This window comes from Sinohyriopsis cumingii, chromosome 8 (assembly GCF_028554795.1).
Source record: "Sinohyriopsis cumingii isolate HCF-2022 chromosome 8, ASM2855479v2, whole genome shotgun sequence".
Lineage (NCBI taxonomy): Eukaryota > Metazoa > Mollusca > Bivalvia > Unionida > Unionidae > Sinohyriopsis > Sinohyriopsis cumingii.
Genome location: NC_142968.1, coordinates 38,118,562 through 38,138,263, shown reverse-complemented (window position 1 = coordinate 38,138,263; position 19,702 = coordinate 38,118,562). Strand labels below are relative to the sequence as shown.

At 33.3% G+C, this 19,702-nt stretch overlaps 1 protein-coding gene across 4 annotated transcripts in view; it reads left to right on the top strand.

Moving 5' to 3' along the window:
- LOC149793316 (glutathione hydrolase 1 proenzyme-like) overlaps positions 1-19,702 on the top strand; it is a 114,114-nt gene that overhangs the window by 82,232 nt on the left and 12,180 nt on the right. The window contains exons 12-13 of one of the 4 annotated variants that reach the window (XR_016422762.1): positions 5,601-13,514; positions 13,556-15,374. The exons of 1 other annotated variant lie outside the window; for it this stretch is intronic. Coding sequence is in view for 1 of the 3 variants with exons in the window: in XM_089967282.1 (XP_089823408.1) it covers positions 5,601-5,750 (150 nt within the window). In the remaining 2 variants the exon portion in view is untranslated. Of the gene's footprint in view, positions 1-5,600; positions 15,375-19,702 lie in introns of those variants that run through there. 2 more of the 4 variants (XR_016422763.1, XM_089967282.1) reach the window with 2 other exon arrangements.

Sequence of the window (19,702 nt, the reverse complement as noted above, 5' to 3'; positions counted from 1 at the left end):
TAGGAAATTAATAATGAGTCCTACACACATGTAAAAGCTGAGAACTAAGAGCAGTAGGCCTGCAATGGTCACGAGTCACTTTTATAATTTTTTTAAAAGCTGAACCCATGTACAATTTCATACCCTTTCAATTTCAAGCTAATAAAGTGGACATTATTTACTGGTCAACTGATTGCGTCTAATAACACCGCCAAGCCCAGCATACATGTTGGTGGCTTTTGTTTTTTGATGTTTATTAACCTGTGAGAATCTTTTATCAACCACCACATTGTCTGCTGCTTGTTTGTATATGCAGTTAAAGAAAAAACACATGTTGGCTATTAATTGAGCAACAATTGTATACAGAATTAATTGAAGACAATCACAAAGACGACTTACTGGCTTTACTCATGGATCAGTAATAAGTGACATTGATAATGTTTATTTTGGCATAACACTTCAAAAACCTGGTGAAATTGTTAAATTTCAGAAGCTACGCCACAATCATATTACATTAAAATTCATACGTGAACTCTTCCCCAAAATGATAAATGTTTTACACACTATTTCTCGTACTTAAAGAAAAATAATATTTTTTCCGGTACCAGAAAAATACACATGTATTTAAAATTTCAGGAACCACACCATGATTTTATTAAATTTGAAATCATATGCAATCTCTTCCCCATAATGATAATACATTTTTATACACTATTTCATGTACTTTGAGCAAAAAATATTTTTTTATGTGCGAATGAATACAGAACATTTCGGGAGCCACGCCATGACCGTGTTATATCCGAATTCGCATTATAGCAGGGCGCGTTATAGCGGAGTTGCACTGTTTATGACTTACATGATAGTTGCGTTTGCTAGAGTGGTTGCATAAGTCAAAATTATGTAACTTGAAATTTTGAGTTTCTCTGCTGTTAATTTAATTGAAAAAACATTAATCAATTAATTTTAATACTATCAATTTTAGCCATTTGTGCCAACTGTTTTGTTTTATATAAGTAATTTCATTATTTTTTCATTTTTGCTGAAACAGTTTCATACAAACTCATGATAAAGTGAAATTTGCAGATACATGTGCATGTGTGTATACATATACATATATATAACAGAGATCCTGAAATTTCAATGGTTCTTGCTTGACATTTCCCCTGAAAGTTACATGGTGGGCAGGTATTTGGGAAATTTAATATAAAACATTAAATTGAGTTATAAAAAGTTGTGACAAAAGAGAAAACATTAATATACTTAATTAATGAATGTGCCCGAAATGTGTCATGTTAGATTCCAGATTTGCTGCTGCTAAAGTTAGTATTATCCTGACATGATTAATTGGTTTCCTCTGAAACTAATTTATTCAGCTCATTTTTTTTGGACATAACTATAGAATTTCGCACAACGAAAATATTTTATTTCATTCTACTTTTTTTTCAAAAATCAATAATTGATGACTAGCTGACTTACTAGGTTGAGTATAAATAACACCTAATTAACATGCATTTCCAGTAAAGTCAGATGGTGGTGAAGTTTTATTTGACCAGGTCAACAAATAAGTCTTGGAAGGTGGTTGTAAAAGTTAGTTGTTGTAGCTAGCATCTTCTTTTCTTAATATGGGCCATCACTTTGCATATTTAGCTCTATAGCTAGATATCATGTGCTGTCACACCTCAACACAAACCATGTGGTGTAAGGGACTGATCTATAGTCCTATTTAAGAAGGGTTGTTACCTCCCTTGCGTGAGTTATCATTATTTGTTAAATCTACTTACGGTGAGCAACAAATCAGATGAAATGACGTCTAACAAAGGAATCGCTGACCTGTGCTCTTTTGACAAGCTATCAGTTTATGAATTGAATGTTTATTTAAGAGACAGAGGTGCACACATCAGGGAATATATCTGAATTGATCAAGCGTGCTCAAGGACTTGTCAATTTAGGCACACATACACTACATGAAAGAGAATGACAACAAACGTCATGCTGAAATATTTTGTATGCCTCTTGGAGAAAATATTCCGGAGCCATGGACTTTAAACGGCTTATGGGATAGCGATTTGACACATTTGCCATTGTTCAGAACAGATTTGTACAATTATCTTGTATTGAACAGTTAAAGAACTTTTGATTGTAAAATGATGAATGCCAAGGAGCAGTTGAAGGCTAAAAATTTTTTATGAAGACAGACGTGCACTCAGTTGCATATCACAAAATTTTGCAGGAGTGCTCGCATTGCTATGTGAAGGTCAAAGTAATTCCATCGTTGCCAAACGATTCTAAGAAGAAAATTGATTATGAAGCTTAGGCATGCCTGTCTAAAGTATCTGGAAAAGTACATGCTGCTGGATGTAAATGTGAAACCAGGTAAATAATAATTCTTCTTGTCGTGTAACACAATTTAAACCAGAGTTTTAAAAGATAATGTTGATTCAGGGCCCGATCGGAGGAGGGTATTTCCAGAAATTTGACCAGTTTATTTTTGCGCACATTTATTGGGTATTATGCACACTTTTAGTAAATAGGCACATAGAATTTTGCTTTGGTGTCCCCCAACACTTGACCATATCCAGCCCTGTTGATACTGAGATTCTATTCTGTCTCTTAATAAAAATAAGTTTTATCTGCTGGAAAAGAATTTACATTTCAGTACACTATTGAATTCCACAAAAAGTTCATGATTATGCCGTATATATAGACCTTGTTTTTTTCCCATGTGTTGTCATAGTATATATATATATATATATATATATATATATATATATATATATATATATATATATATATATAGTTTTATAGAAAGATAAGAAATCCATCGACTTGTAATGTTGCTGGCAGTAGATTTGGACACATGAAATCTTCTAAGTCTTCCAGCAGTAATCCAAGTCTTAGTCGCATCAACGCAAGAAAAAATGCATCAACTAATCTTAGTGATCTTGGCCGTCCTTGATTTTTGCCATTGCCACTATGGTGAGTTCTTATCTTAGCATCATCTAATTCATTGAATAATAGATTGAATGTGTCTACATTTGGTAGCCCTGTATAAAACATACACCTTTCATTGCTTTTAATATCTTCAGTGGTCAAATCTGGCCTAATAACTTGCACGCCAACTTCGTTTGTTGTCACCAAAATGGCAGTTTGTGTACCGATTGTCCTTGATATTTTAAGTTTTTGCATTTTAAAGGTCATTTCAGTTTGGGTCATACAACTTACTCCAATATTTTCAGTTTGTGTTTCTTTATTAAAACATGAACTTATTGTACTATCATCAATACGTCCCTCATAGTCATATACTCCTCTTCCTCTGGTATAGATTCTTCCACGTGAGCACCACCTAATATGTACTTTTGAGAGAGTGACATATGTAAGGTGAAGTAGTTCGCATTTAAAACATGCACAATGGAGAGAATGTTGGCATACCTCTATGCTACAATAATGTAATGTGGATGATATTTCTTTGGATATTGTACTTTTGGAAATTTTACATGATTTAAGCACACTGCTAACTAAAATGACTGCTTCCTTGTGTTAAAAGATCAGCCTGAATTAATCTAAAGTACACTATACATAGCAGCTATTAAAATAGGGAAAATGAATTTTGCCAGACTTGACAATACCAGCTTCTGAAAGTGCAATGAATAATTTACCAAATATATAAAATGTAAAAAAAAGTTATCAGCTCTTTTTTTATACAATTTACCTCTGAAGTTCAGGAAGTTGTTGTTGTTGTTATAGGGTTTAACGCCATTTTTCAGCACAAGATAGGCTATACATGGCGGCCAGTATTAATGGTGGAGGAAGAACCGGGAAAACCCCGGAAAGAACCACCGACCCACGAGAAGCTACCGGCAAGCTTTCTCACATATCCACATTTGCCGAGCCCGAGACTCGAACCCACGCAGACAGAGGTGAGATGGCAGTGATCCGTGATGGACAGCGCTTTAGACCACTCAGCCACTCAGGGCCCCAGTTCAGGAAATGAAAATGATGAAGTAGAGCTAGCACTTTTTTGAAAGGTACAAATCTGAAGTAAGGCCAAGCTGTATACTCTATAACCCATAGTACACCCATCAATCATACACCAAAATAAAGGGAATTAAAGGTTCTTTGAATTATACCTAAGATATACAAAGTCTTTTTTAAATAGCCAGTATAACCAGTGAGGAAAGCCGGGGAAATTCTTTTTCTTTAAAATCCTAACCCTGTGCAAAATACGAACTGTAGAGCACCACCTATATAGTTCTAACCCTGGGGCAATCATTTAGTTTGTTTATCTGTATTTCATAACCATGGATCCATGGGAATGTGTTACTTGTGGAAGTCATTGGCTTTATTATTAATCTTTATGTAAGGGAAATAATTACTTGTGATTCCATTCATATACTGTCTAGATTCACATACAAGTGTGATCCAACAGCAGACTGCACAGACACAGACCTGCCATTGCATAATGTATGGGCAGATCTGGGTCTATGTAGTTTGTTAGGCAAACTCATTAGAATAAAGAAAAATAGACCTGATCTGCTGCAACATTATACAACAAAAGATCAAGGTCAGTGTTGTTTGCTGTTGGACCCGACCTGTAAGCAGGTAAATACTGTAGTCTCTATTACCTTCACTAGACCTCATAAAAATGTTGCCCTTGATGGTAAATTGAAGCTTTATTGGTGAATTTAAGAAAATTTAAAATCAAAAGTCCAGGTAAAGGTCGTTGAAATCCAAAACAAGACCAGGCAGATCACTTTAGCTAGGGTTTTATCTTCTAGATATATCATGATACAAAAGTGTTGACCAGCATTTCCTGTTTTTATATTCCTCTGTATTTTATCTGTTGAGACACTGATAAATTTTACAGCTTTCTATTCTATATTTGGCTGTGACTTACAGAGTTTTCTGAGAGAAATAATCTTGATATTTTTTTAACTGCAGTGAAAAAAGTATCATTTTTCACTGGCTGTCAATAGACACAGATAACTTTGATATTTTTTAATACTTACATAGTTGAGCATTAAATATATCTGTCTCCCATTAAAGACAACTTGACTTAAAACCCAACAAAGTGCAAGTTATGTTTTTCCTTAGTGTGCTATTTTACTTTGAATTTGGAAGGAGAATTATGTTATTAGTTTATGTTTCTGTGGATAATCACAATACACAACTGTTTGTACTGTTCATGATCCTAGTAAATGACATTTTGACTTTCCATTGGCAATAAGCTTTCCAAATATCTCCGTGTCAGGATTAACAGGGATAAAATGCATATGATGAAGTGTTTTATTTTCATGTTGGTACAGGTATTAAATAATTTAGGATATCTCATGTTTGTCACTTGTTTGAAACAGTTGGCCCCAAGACGTCCAGGGACAATGGATCAGAGAGGTAAAAGAAAGGCATTGTCATCACTGAAATTACACTGTTCCATCTTATTTTTGGGAAAGATGGAACAAAGCATTTCTACTACATTTATAAGGAAGAGTAGTATAAACTTGCTCAACTTTCCTTTCGTGGTTGTTGGTAAATTTATAAAATGTTGAAATTTAGAATTATGAAAAAGTAGTTAATTTGCAGAAGTATGGTTTATTGTATTTATGTTGTATATGTTTCTATTCCAGCAAGTAATAGATGGTCTGAAGGCAAAGAACCACAATGTGACAGAAGTTAATTTTGGCTCAATGTCTATTGTACAAGGCATTGTCAAGTCAGAGGGAATAATCTATGCAAATTGCGATGTCAGGAAAGGTGGAACTCCTGATGGTTATTAGTTGTTTTGATGTCCTGCCTTCAAAGTATTGACCAGATATTCTGTATAACACATATCTTTTAAACATTGCTAATTTTTACAAATATGAATACTTTTGGCCCATTCATACAATATTTCATACATTGATTTTGTCCCCGATTTCATAATTATAAACTTGTTAAAAATTCAATCAACCATATTTACTGCAATTACTTTAAAATACACAACAGTAAAAATGGCCTGTTACATGGAAGTGATAAGTCTTTGTCACTTAGATTTTGTTACATACAGTGCAACCCTGCTTTAACGTGCCCCGCTATAACATGAATTTGGATATAACGCGATAGTGGTGTGGCTCCTGAAATTTCAAATATTCATTCACACATGAAAAATTACATGAAATAGTGTATAAAAAATTTATTATCATTATGGGGAGGAGATCACGTATGAATTCCAATTTAATATGATCATGGTGTGGTTCCTGAAATTTTATATACATGTATTTGTATTTCTTTCGTACCAGGAAAGAACATTTTTTTAAGTACGAGAAATAGTATGCAAAACGTTTATCATTTTAGGGAAGAGTTCGTGTATGAATTTTAATATAATACGATTATGGCATAGCTTCTGAAATTTAACAATATCACCAGGTTCTTTAAGTGTTATGCCACAATAAACATTATCAGAAATGTTATTACTGGTATATGAGTAAAGTCATAAGTCATCTTTGTGATTGTCTTCAATTTATTCTGTATACAATTGTTGCTAGCCAACATGTGTTTCTTCTTTAACTGCATGCACAACCAAGCAGTAGACAATGCAGTGCTTGATAAAAGATTGTCACAATATAGTAAACATCAAAAAACAAAAGCCACCAACATGTTTGCTGGGCTTGGCAGTGTTATTAGACGCAATCAGTTGACCAGTAAATAATGACCTCTTGATTAGCTAGAAATTGAAAGGGTATGAAATTTACAGGTGTTCAGCTTAAAAAATTGTATAAACGTGACTCGTGACCATTGCAGGCCTACTGCACTTAGTTCTCAAGTTTTACAAGGGTATGGTGTTTGTTTATGAACTCGTCATTAATTTCCTATTTTTTATTTTAAAAAATTACCATTATGGAAAAGCAAGTTCACAAACGCAAATCATTCTCTGCACTTTGTGCAATGATTAGTATAGTAGTTTTCGCACGTTCTATCAATATTCACAAAATTTGAAGTGAAAGTTATATGCATGCTGAAAGCATGTGTTGATTGTTAATTATTCTTGATGTAGTCATTCAAATGAATAGGCGTACAAGCATTAATTATTGGAAATTTGCAGTGGATAAATGTACACAGAAACACATATCAGAAAATGTTAGCAGTATGAAATTTGTACAGACACCGTTCATAGACCGTGTAACATAATGAACCGTTCACGTGCTTCGTCTTTCTTAACCTAATTTTGCTGTTAATTTTTCCCATTGAATTCAGACACATAATGATGTGTGACAAAATTATTGAATAGTTTAAATATGTATGCAGTTTTGGCAATGGAATTACATATATTATGGATTAATTGCAAGCCCCGACGGTACAATATCAGACGGCAAGTAAACGGTGTTGATACTCTGATCATGCTGTATATTAGACATTGAATTCAGACAATAATCGGGGGGAAAAAATTATTGAATATTGTAAATCTGTGTGCAATTTTTCAATGGAATTACATGCATTATAGATGAACTGCATGCCACGACGGCACGATAGTAAATGGTGTTGATACCCTATTCATCATACACATTAGACATGAATACACGTATATGTGCCAATGAGTTGTTCTCTGAAAATAGTAAAATACTGTAAAACCCCGCATTAATGCAACCCCGATATTAACGTGATTCAATTGTTTGGACCCCAATTATCGCGTTATAGTGGGGTTCCACTGTGTTTTATGCCTGTTTGTGAGTTACGACTTATTGTAACACAATTGATATCTATACAAAATAAAATGTTGAATTTGAATGTAATATTTGCTTTACTACAGGAAACTTTTTCTCCTCTAATTAGGTGTGTTGTTCTTATATTGAGTTGAAAAGGTATCAGATGATAGTGTACATTGTATAACTGTAATTAGCTCAAATGTGGGAATTAATCTTTTTATGTAATCATTTTGTTTTTGAAGATCCATTCCAAATTGTTTTCGACACATTTTATTTATCCTGTCAGAGATTAGAACAGTATTTCTGTTAAGAATTTCATACATTATAGTTGAAGTTTTGTTTTTGAAACACTTATTTTGAAATGTACTTATTTAATGCTTTATGAACATATTTAACAAATGAATTGTTTATAATTGTTAATTTTAACACCAACAATAAGTTGATTAAATTGTCATTGTGTGATTGGTCAGTTTGCTTGAGCTTTAGTAATTATATATATATATATATAGTTATATATAGATGTCTAATATTTAAGGGTTATCTTCATCTGACAGTGGCAGCTCTAGTGGCCCTAGCAGTTAGAGCATCTGCCTTGGAATGTGGGAGGTTGTGGGTTTGAATCCTGGCCAAGTCATACCAAAGACTTATAAAAATGGTATTGCAACTGCCTCATTTGGCTCTTAGCATTAAGCAGTTAGTGTTAGGACTGATCGTTCTGGTGTCAGGATAATGTGACTGGGTGGACATGATAATACATGTCTATGGCATGATGCCCCAGTGCTAGACTTCATTATAAACTGACCGCTTCAGTGACCGAGTGTTTAGAGCATCCGCCTTGGGTGTGGGAGGTCAAGCTTTCGAACCCCAGCTGAGTCATACCAAAGACTTTTAAAAAATGGTACTAACAGCTGCCTCACTATGTGCTCAGCATTAAGAGGTTAGTGTTAGGACTGGTCTGTCCCTGGCATGATGCCTCAGTGCTATACATCACTATAAACTGTCACGCTGCAGACATCATAGCTATATGACTGAAAAATTGTTAAAGCTACATTAAAAGTCTAAATCACACACACACATGCTAATAACTGCCAAACTGCAGTCATTGCAGTGATATGACTAAAATTTTGAAAGCTACATTAAAAATCCAAAAACACAAACACACATCAGACTGGCAAATTCAGTGTTTTGTATAATACCATATATATATATATATATATATATATATATATATATATATATATATATATATATATATATATTTTAAAAGTAATTTTTTTGTGCACTGTATGTTCTGGGACAAATCTTTTTTTTTTCGAGTTGTAAGTTGTGGGGCACCTTTTTAATCATCCAAAAATAACATGTTGGAAAATGCACTCAAATTGAATTTTTTTTTTTTAAATTTAAAAAAGAAAACAGTTGTTGTTTGTTGTTTACACACTTTCTTCCTAGATGCAAATTTGCTAAGAACAAGAGCTCAGGTAAGAATGAATCGTTTGTGTATATGAGAACGATTTGAAATTTGTCTGTTCTAATTTATGCTTCAACAAAGTTTTTATTACTATTACTAGGTTTATTTGCCGCTCATGAAACAACTTATTTTGGCAAAATAACTATTGATGAGCACAGTATAATCTATTAACTGTAATTACATAAAAATATATTCAGAGAGAGAGAGAGACAGAAAGAGAGAGAGATACTGGTAGATAGTGACGGTACAGAGTGATTGATAAACATACTAATTCTGAAACCGAACATCTTTTATTTACACAGTAGTTATATCTGACATAATCCAAGTACTGCTGAACAAACTTGAATGCCGCTAATATATTTAATTTAAATCCTTCAATCTGTCCACATTCTTAATTGCCCAATCAACCTCCTCAGAATCAAATTCGTCATCTTCACTGTCACTGCCATCACATTCAGTATCTCTTATGATTTTGTCCTCACATCCATTCAGGTTGTTGGTAATACTACAAGCTTTAAATGATTTTCAGATCAGATCTGGCTTGTCCCGAAGCAGTCCACAACTGTTTGTTTATCTGCATTCTTAATACAAGACATGTTGTCATTTTCCTTAAAAAGGCCCTCTGCTACTTTATGAATGAAATTTATCCAGTTTTCCTCATGTCGGACTTGACCGGTTTATTTACACTGACATCTAGTGGCTGTGGCTTGAAGGTGCATCCATCTGGAATAACTGCATGCACTGTGTTATCCCTTCTCAAAGCCTGTTTTACAGCCTCTGTAATATGCGCCCGGAATGAATCCATCACTAAAAGAGATCATTCCTTTCCTGTATACTTGAGATATATCTCTTTAATCCACTGCAGCATCACTTCCTCATCAACCCAACCCTTCTCTTGCACACGTACGATCCATCCTTTTGGTGCCTGAATATGTTTTAGCTCCCTCACACCATGAAAAATTATCTTTGGTGGCAACACATCTCCTGCTGCAGAAACTGCAAGTACTAAGGTTAGATGCTTTTTATCCGCACCAATGGTACAAATTCTCGCACTTTTAACACCTTTCTTTTTGACAGTTCATCCGGGAATGAGATCAAAGTACATAGGAGTTTCATCCATGTTAATTATCATCTTGTCTTCGAAATCGTCTTGTTGCCTTTACAAATTCATGGAATAATTTTATTTTCTCCTCCAAATCTTCTGAGAGATGCTGGGCCATCATAGTCCTTGAACGAAGCATAAGGTTGTGTTGCTTAAGAAACCTGTTGCCCAGTTACTACTGGCTTGAAACTCAATTTTTGGATGTTCACTTGACACAAATTCCTTGGGATAAGCGCATATAGTGTTCACACTAACAGGGATCTGCAGATCATGTTGGACGAGAACCCATTTTGCAATTTTTCCATCTAACTCATTGTGATATGATACTGGTCTCCCACTCCTTGCTAAATGTCCCCATTCATTCAGCTGCTGAGAAAAATCTATTTTTGATTAATTTGCATTGGTTGATTTAGGGATTTTGAAATGTCTTGCTGTTACTCAAATTCCATGCAGTTTTGAGAAATGTACAACTTCCTCTTTTTGCTTTAATGTAAAATGCTTGTAATGCCCTCATTTGACATCATCAATTTTTGTAGGCATCATCTCTGTCCTGACTGGGGTCTCCAATTTTGTGTCTTTTTGCAACTGGTTCATTTTCTTTTATATCACTCCTCTTCTCTAGCATGATTTTTTGGTCGACCTACATGCCTCTCAGGTGAAGCTTTAGGCAATGCATTTTCTTTCCATGCACGAGGTAAGGCCTCTTCACTACTTGAGTATCACACTACAAACTTATCCATAATAGCAGAGATCTATAATTTGGTTTATTTTGTTTTAATTTTATTCCCCTTTATATATGCTATGTATGTGATAACAATGACTGCGAGGAATCACTTTGTGTAAATGTGTGAGAAGTTATCATATCAAAATGTTCCATTGTTTCTATTTATTTTCAAAATCCCAGTGAAAAGCGGTAGAAAGAAATCAAAGTTGACTTCCCCATGTCGGCCGACTTTGTATACATATGCATAGTTTTAAAAAAATTGCATGCTAAAAGGAATCCCATCTGTAGTCATAATTGACACAAACAGGTTTAGAGTTCTTCAGTGTAAATAACATACACAGCATTAACTTGCTTTAACCAATGGAATCAAAAAGATTGTCATTTGTAATCACGTTGAATGTATTTCTAATAATGATTTTAGTTTGCGAGATATTGTCATATTGTTACCCTAGATATAATACACTCTTGGTTATTTTGTACCTTACACTGTATCACACATGAATGGCAGGTGCTTTCAAGCAATGGGATTGATAATTCTCACTCTCTCTCTCATTCATATGGGATTTTGCAGGATCCAGTTTTCATTCTCATGACATTCAAACCTTTGAGGACAACCAAAAATGATTTGTTTCTCAATATTCATATCAATGACCAATGTGTTGTGCTGTCTGTCAACCAAAAAAGTGAATAAATGTTAAGAGTACAAGGTAAGTTTCTTTCATTTTATTATCAAATAAGCATTTTATTTATCTATTTTATTGTAACATGTGGTGTGGCCAGTTGCGGCAAGGTGGGGGGGGTCTGTGTTGTTTGCTCAACTGATTCATCCTATTAGACAGCAAAGACCCAGATCTGCTGGTGCATTATGTGATGGCAAATCAGGGTCTATGCAGTTTGTTGTTGAATCCAACTTGTGAGTATATAAAGTTACCAGATGAATAGCATTTGTTACCTGGAATTTGCAAATGACAATTTGCTTGCAGTATATCTGAGAATAAAACCAAATAGCATATTTGACGCTTCTTTTTTTTCATTTTTATCATTTAACAAAGAGGAACTATTATGAAAATCTGCTTCCAGCTGTTTGCAGTGAGCCTTTCATTACTGAACAGGAAAACACTTATGATTTTTAGCCAATTTATTTTTAGCTCATGTGGCCAATGAACTAACATATAAATGAACACATGAATGGGCAAAATGCAGTATCTCTGTACTTGAGTACAGGTCAGGTTTAATTGCAAAGTGCATAGACACAGCTATGTTGTTGCATATTGCACAAGCAGATATGGGTCTATGCACTTTGCTAGGAGTCCTCAGTAGAACAAACAACACAGCCTAATCACTTTATGTGTTGACAACCTGGGTCTGTAAAATTTGCAGTTGGACCTGACTTATAGATGAGTATATATGTTATACAAGGTGAATAATATTAGTATTACATGCTGAATTTATATGTTATACAAGGTGAATAATATTAGTATTACATGCTGAATTTATATGTTATACAAGGTGAATAATATTAGTATTACATGCTGAATTTATATGTTATACAAGGTGAATAATATTAGTATTACATGCTGAATTTATATGTTATACAAGGTGAATAATATTAGTATTACATGCTGAATTGATGCAGTGTTTAGCATTTTACAAACTTGTCTCAGTTTAAGAAAATAGACTATTGAGGAGTGTTAACTGATCTCGCCATAGTGAAATAGGCTTTTGATGAATATCAATGGATTTCAGTATTGTTTAATGAGCTATTGATCATGAGATTTCAGTATAATTAAATAAGCTGTTGATGAGAATCAATGGATTTCAAAATCACTTGTGAAGAAATGGTCATATGCTAACATCACAGAGTAGGATTGTTTTAATTTAAATGAAATATTGTAACTACTTAAATAGTAATGACATGTGGGAAATTTTGCTTTAATTTTTTAGATATGATGTAGTATTGTGAATCATGCATGTTTGGGACCATCATGAAGACAAATTAACTTTGTTCTTTATTTTCCTTTTCATGTGTACTAGTACACTAATGTTGTTTAGTATGATGAAATTAGACTATTGATGAATATCAGTGGACTTCAGTATAATGAAATTAGGCTATTGATGAGTATCAATGGACTTCAGTACAATGAACTAGGCTATTGATGAGTATCAATGGACTTCAGTATGATGAACAAGGCTATTGATATGTATCAATGGACTTCATTATAATGAACTTGGCTATTGATGAGTATCATTGGACTTCAGTATAATGAAATTAGGCTACTGATGAGTAGCAGTGCACTTCAGTATAATGAACTAGGCTATTAATGGACTTCAAACTAATGAAGTAAGCTGTTAGGACTGTTTCATTTAACATACATGGTAACCAGGGAACTTCAAGGCAGTTTTTAAAAGTATATGCCATGGTACTTTGAGTTCATATTAAAATGATAAGAAAATTCTACATTGCATCTATGGGCGAGTACCCAACTTTAAAAGTGCCCCTGGGTCCCATTATGTTTTAATGGAACAGCCCTTAAAGAGTTAATGGATTTTAATATAATAAAATAGGTTATTGATGAGTATTATTGGATTTTATTATTATAAAATAGGTTATTGATGAGTATTATTGGATTTTATTATAATAAAATAGGTTATTGATGAGTATTATTGGATTTCATTATAATACAAAGGTTATTGATGTGTATCAGTGGTTTTTCAGTATAATAAAATGTGTTATTGATGAGTATTATTGGATTTTATTATAATAAAATAGGTTATTGATGAGTATTATTGGATTTCATTATAATACAAAGGTTATTGATGTGTATCAGTGGTTTTTCAGTATAATAAAATGTGTTATTGATGAGTATTAATGGATTTCAGTATAATAAAATAGGTTATTGATGAGTATCATTGGATTTTATTATAATAAAATAGGTTATTGATGAGTATCAGTGGTTATTCAGTATAATAAAATGTGTTATTGACGAGTATTAATGGATTTCAATATAATAAAATAGGTTATTGATTATCATTGGATTTTAATATAATAAAATAGGTTATTGACGAGTATCAATGGATTTCAGTATAATAAGCTAGGTTATTGATGAGTATCAACAGATTTCAGAATAATTAAATAGGTTATTAATGGATTTCAGTATAGCAAAATAGGTTCTTGATGAGTACCAATGGATTTCAATATAATACAATAGGTTATTGATGAGTATCAACGGATTTCAGTAAAATAAAATAAGTTATTGATGAATATCAATGGGTTACAATATAGTAAAATAGGTTATTGATAAGTATCAATGGATTACAGTATAGTAAAATAGGTTATTGATGAGTATCAACAGATTTCAATATAATAAAATAGGTTATTGATGAGTATCAGTGGATTTGAATATAATAAAATAGGTTATTGATGAGTAATAATGGATTTCAATTTATTAAAATAGGTTATTAATGCTTATCAAGATTTCAGTATCATAAAATAAGCTATTGATGAGTTTCAATGGATTTGAATATAATAAAATAGGCAATTTGTGAGGATCAACAGGTTTCAAGATAATTGCTTGTGCGAAATGGCAATATATCATATTGGAGATAGCACTGATTGACATTAGGGTGGTCTTCATTTAAAAGGAATTAGCCACCTAAATTTTATTAAGATGTAGGAAATGTTAGTTTAACATTTGTGATGTATTACAGTGTTGTTAGCCATGTATGTTTGGAACCAGGACTAAATCCAATTAACTTTGTATAATAGTCATGTGTTCTTTATGCTCAATGTCTTATATACTGTTACATTAATCTATGTACTTTCAATTTCTTCATTTACCCATATAAATTGGTTGAGACTCAGATTGGTTGTCACAGAAGAATGCAGTGCAGGGTTTATGATGTGAAGTTCATATTAATTAGTTTGAACATCAGGCCCTGATCAGTCTTTTTAGTTTAGTGCTGAAGCAAGAGGAGTTTAGTGCCTTACATATAGATGGACCAAAGTAACCAACCTGGACTAATCTAATGGTAAGATTCAACTCCACATTCTTGTAGTCATTAAGTCCAGTATGTTACACACTCGGGAACGACAGGTTCTGGGACATGTGACATCAGATATGGGTCTATGTTATTCACATTTGGCTCTATCTTATTGATTGGTAAATATGGTAACATATGTTGAAGAGTACACAAGACCAATAAGGGCATATAATTGCTTAGGTTGAGGCAGGGATCTGGTTTACAGAATTCAATGGCAGATTTACACATCTTGCAATGTTGTTGGCATCAACATCAGTCCTGTTCGACATGTCTGACATATATTACATATTCTAGATCTCATTTGATTGTTTCATTTTGTAACATTTTTAATATTATTTTTAATTATAGTATAGGTACTGGAGAAATTAAAGGTATTGTACAGTCTTTGTTTTGTCTTTGAATCTTTGCTACTTTATTTTATTCATTTTTAGCTCATCACATTAAAGGCCATGTGAGCATATGGCAAATGTCATTCTTCCAACAACACTGGCTTGTGAACACTGTAGGGACTTCATTTTTCTGATTAGATTTTGATCAGATTTGGTATGTAAGTCGTTATCTTTAAGGAGCTTGAACTATGTAACGAATGCAAGGAAAAACCCAACAAACATTCAAAATATAAATTTATTTCCCTATATTATAAAATCACACAGTGAACGAATTTAAAAAAATAAAAAAATATAAAGTATTACATAAGCTCCTAGAATATTCCTAAGTGTGCTATCAATTTCACATTTATCCAGAAATGATCCCTAGCTATTCTGAATCAAGGTTCCAATATGCTTATGTGTTAGCAACACAAAGAAATTAATGTTTTAACATCCAAGTTTTACTTCAAGGCGAATCCAATGAAAGTAGAATATCACTAAAGTCCTTGAATGTTTTGTGTAATCCAACAAAATCTTTAAATATCCAAGTCCTTGAATATTTCACAATAATCCAGCAAGGTACTGTCTGTTTACAATAAAGGGTTTTCCTCTGCAATTTCAGTGTTCACAATGTTAATCAATCCATTCCTTTCATTAACTCTCATAAGACTGAAATGCAACTGAAGAATGAGAATGCTACACTCAAATTCCATTTGTATAATTACTACTGTAACATCAACAATTCTGAATCACTAGAAATGATTCAAGGTATTTAAATCTTTCTAAAGTTGGAAATATCTAACAGTCATTGTCTGACTTTTTATTATTATTGAGCCAATCAACAACTAGGGCAAGCATGACAGAGCAGGTGATGTTGACATGACCTTCGTTTAACTACTTATGTAGTGTAAGCCTTAATCTAATTAGCTTTAAAATATAACTTGACAGTAAAAGTAATTGGACATTCCACACTGGACTAGAACATATATGAACAGCAGCTGGTTTATGTTACATGTTAACTAAGGCTGAAGTCCCATGGGAAAAATACTCTCAGGGCAGTCTCGTCTCCTCTTTCTGACTGTACTGATATCTTGTATTTAATAAATAGTATAGATCAACTTCTGGAGTTATTCTTCAGTAACATATAACATTACAAATTCATGACATGAACTTGGAAATAACCTTGTTTTATGAATGGAGAAAGAACACACATGTACTCTTTTTATAGTATAGACCAACAGCTGAATTTGCGAATAAAAAATGTATAATTAAACCAAATGACTTTAATAAAGCTATATTATAAAATAATATATGATATAGATATCCGCAACAAAGTATGTACCATTAAGAACTTGGATGAGTTTGAGTACAAGTGACATCCATACTTATTAATGTGGTGATGGATAAAGACAAATGCCAGGAATCCATTCTGATTGTTTAGATTAACTCCCCTTTTGATGTCAAGTAAGTGTATATACTTTAAGGGCAGGACTATGAACAGTTTCCACATTATGAATCAGCCAAAGTAGCAGCTATGTGCTTCAAGCATTTCTTTCCCAGAGCAGTTTCAACACAAATGAATTTGCATTTCCAAGCTGACATGAGACAAATTACCTCGTGAGCAATATCAAGCCACTTGGACCTCTTGTTTTGTGCAATACCCAGATGTTGATATTTATTTTTTGTTTACTTAACAATTTCAAGTTAATTTTCCTCATGAAACGTGGTTTTTCCAAGGTACATGTCCCTGGGAGAAGTGGCTAAAACAGTTACATAACAGTCATATTGCATCATTTCCTACAAACAAAAATAATTGATTTTAAACATCCAAAGAATAGGATTCATAAAAACTAATGAGGTAGATAACTTGTTTATTTAAGATAGCATATATGCATTATCACATGTGTATAAAACAATAAAACAAAGAAACTAATGATTTTTTTCAAACTCTGCTGGTTATAGACCAGAAGATTTCAAATAACCACTTTTCCTACACTACTTGGATGGCCATAAAACATTATATTCACATCCAACCAGTTGTCTACTTCATCTTACCTGAAAATGTCGCAACACAGACATACAGTATTTCTAGCACAGTGACCTTATTGAAAATATGGCCATCATCATGGATGTTCGAATCAACATGGAATTTTCAGTGAAAGACTTCTTACGATGTATAGTTGGTCCGAAATGAAAATTGTGCTGATCTGATGTACAATATTGCCACCAGGGCAGCCATCTGGATAATCGTTATTGTTACTTCTCAGGGGTAGTAAGTCATGCTGAGTTTTTACCAGAAGACTTTTTATGGTGTCTAGTTGGACCTCAATATCTGATGTCCGACAGAGCTACCACATGCTTGAGAAATATATCATTAATAATTATCACCTAGTCACCATGAAATCAATGATATGCATCAAAACAATCTTTGACAAGCCAAGTGTTCAGAGTATGAAATTTCAGCACATTCATAGTTCATAAACTGCACATAGCTAGGTTAGGACTTGAAAGTTAGCAAATTCCATATACATAAAAATATTGACAATTAAAATGGAACTGAGAAGTTAAATATAAAGTTACTAGTTAAAAACATAAGTATTTATTTCCTGTTTGTCAAAATGTGTGTTAAATAGTATATTCAAATTATGTCACGGCAAGAAGATTTGAAATTAACCACATCATTGATTACAATTAATCGATGAAAGAACTAGTCAGTATCGATATATTTGAAGAATGCAGTTCATATAAATGTGAAATAAAGGTTCTGATATTTGTACAGTGGCAAGATCAGAGAGTAAGAAACCTGCAGATCATAAATTATTATGAGCCATACACAATATCTCTCTGGATCTCTCTCATTTTTATTTTACTTGCCTGCAAGTAAATAAATTGCAAACTTGAGCACAGCCAAATTTTGAACTTAATGTTTGGATGTTGGCAAATGGAATTGTAAAGCCCTGTGAGTAAGTGGTCATACTAACATGGGGTTTTCACATAACGACTTCATATGATGTCTAGTTGGTTATAAATAAAATTGGTGCAGACCTAATCTCAAATATGGCCTCCATTTCATCCATCTTGAAATTCTTTTTATCGATACTCCTCCTGAATGGAAAGTCTTAATGTTATGATATTTTTACCAAATACTTCTTATGGTGACTATTTGGTCTTAAATGAAAATGGTACCATCTGAGTCCAATGTCAGTGCCACAGTGGCAGTCACGAAAATCTTAGTATCTTTATTTCTTCAAATACGTTGTCTGATCATAATACCATAGGAAAATTGCTACTACCTCATAAATCTATTCCTCTAGGGTAAAAGTTTTTAGCTGAAAGCTAAAATTTATCTGCCCTACCATGTGGTATAGTTAGAGTGATCTCCCCATGGTGCAGGGATTGGTGCCAAATTATGTGACTACTTAAGTTACTGCTTCTGCTCATTACAAGTTGTATGCTCTCTACAGAGAGAAAGGCCTCGTTTTCTACCATTAATCAGATCAGAAGAGTCTACTCTCCAAAAGAAAGTATACTCTAACATTTCCAGCTTTCTTTCTTTAACGATAAAGTTTTGTCTTTTTAGTATCATCACTTTGCTGTCATCACACACTTAGTTGCCCTTGGTACATACTTGCACAGGCTGCTAGTACATCTCCTCACTTTGCTATTGCTGTAATAATGCAGGTATAGTGTGTGATGTATAAAAATATAATATTACTTTATAATTCCCACTGCTGTTGGATATGTATAAGTACACTTTCTACACTAATCTAGTAGAAACATTATATATGTGACACATCTCTGGTTTTGCATGTATAGACCATCATATGGCCTTTACTACAGGTAAGATTGTCTTAAAATTTATATTTTAGAGTCCACTTTGTAAATATAAAAAATGATGCTTCACTGCATCCTTTGTATTAGCTGCCACTTGGCGATATTTTACAGGTAAACATGGTTATGAATTGATTTCCGAGAGACTTGGTATCACCTTCAGTGCACCTCCTCCTTTGTACAGGGTTCCAGATGTGGTAATATACAGTATTAACATTCTGTTGCTACAAATGGTCTGACAGTTACAGGTCACCTCCAGGCTCTCACTCAGTTGTAACCCTATATGCCTTATGATAACATTAGCGTGAGAAACTAGTGTGCGTGGGTATTCTCCGTTTTGAGTCAGCTGAACCTATCCATTAAAGTAGTTAGACCAAACCATGTTTTGTGTTATTTAGCAAAACATAACATGGTGTCAGAAGTGAAAATTTTGGAATAAGTTGGATTTATACCATTAAGAAGTATATCTCCATAACAATACTAAAATTTGGATGCACAAGTTTATGTGTTAAT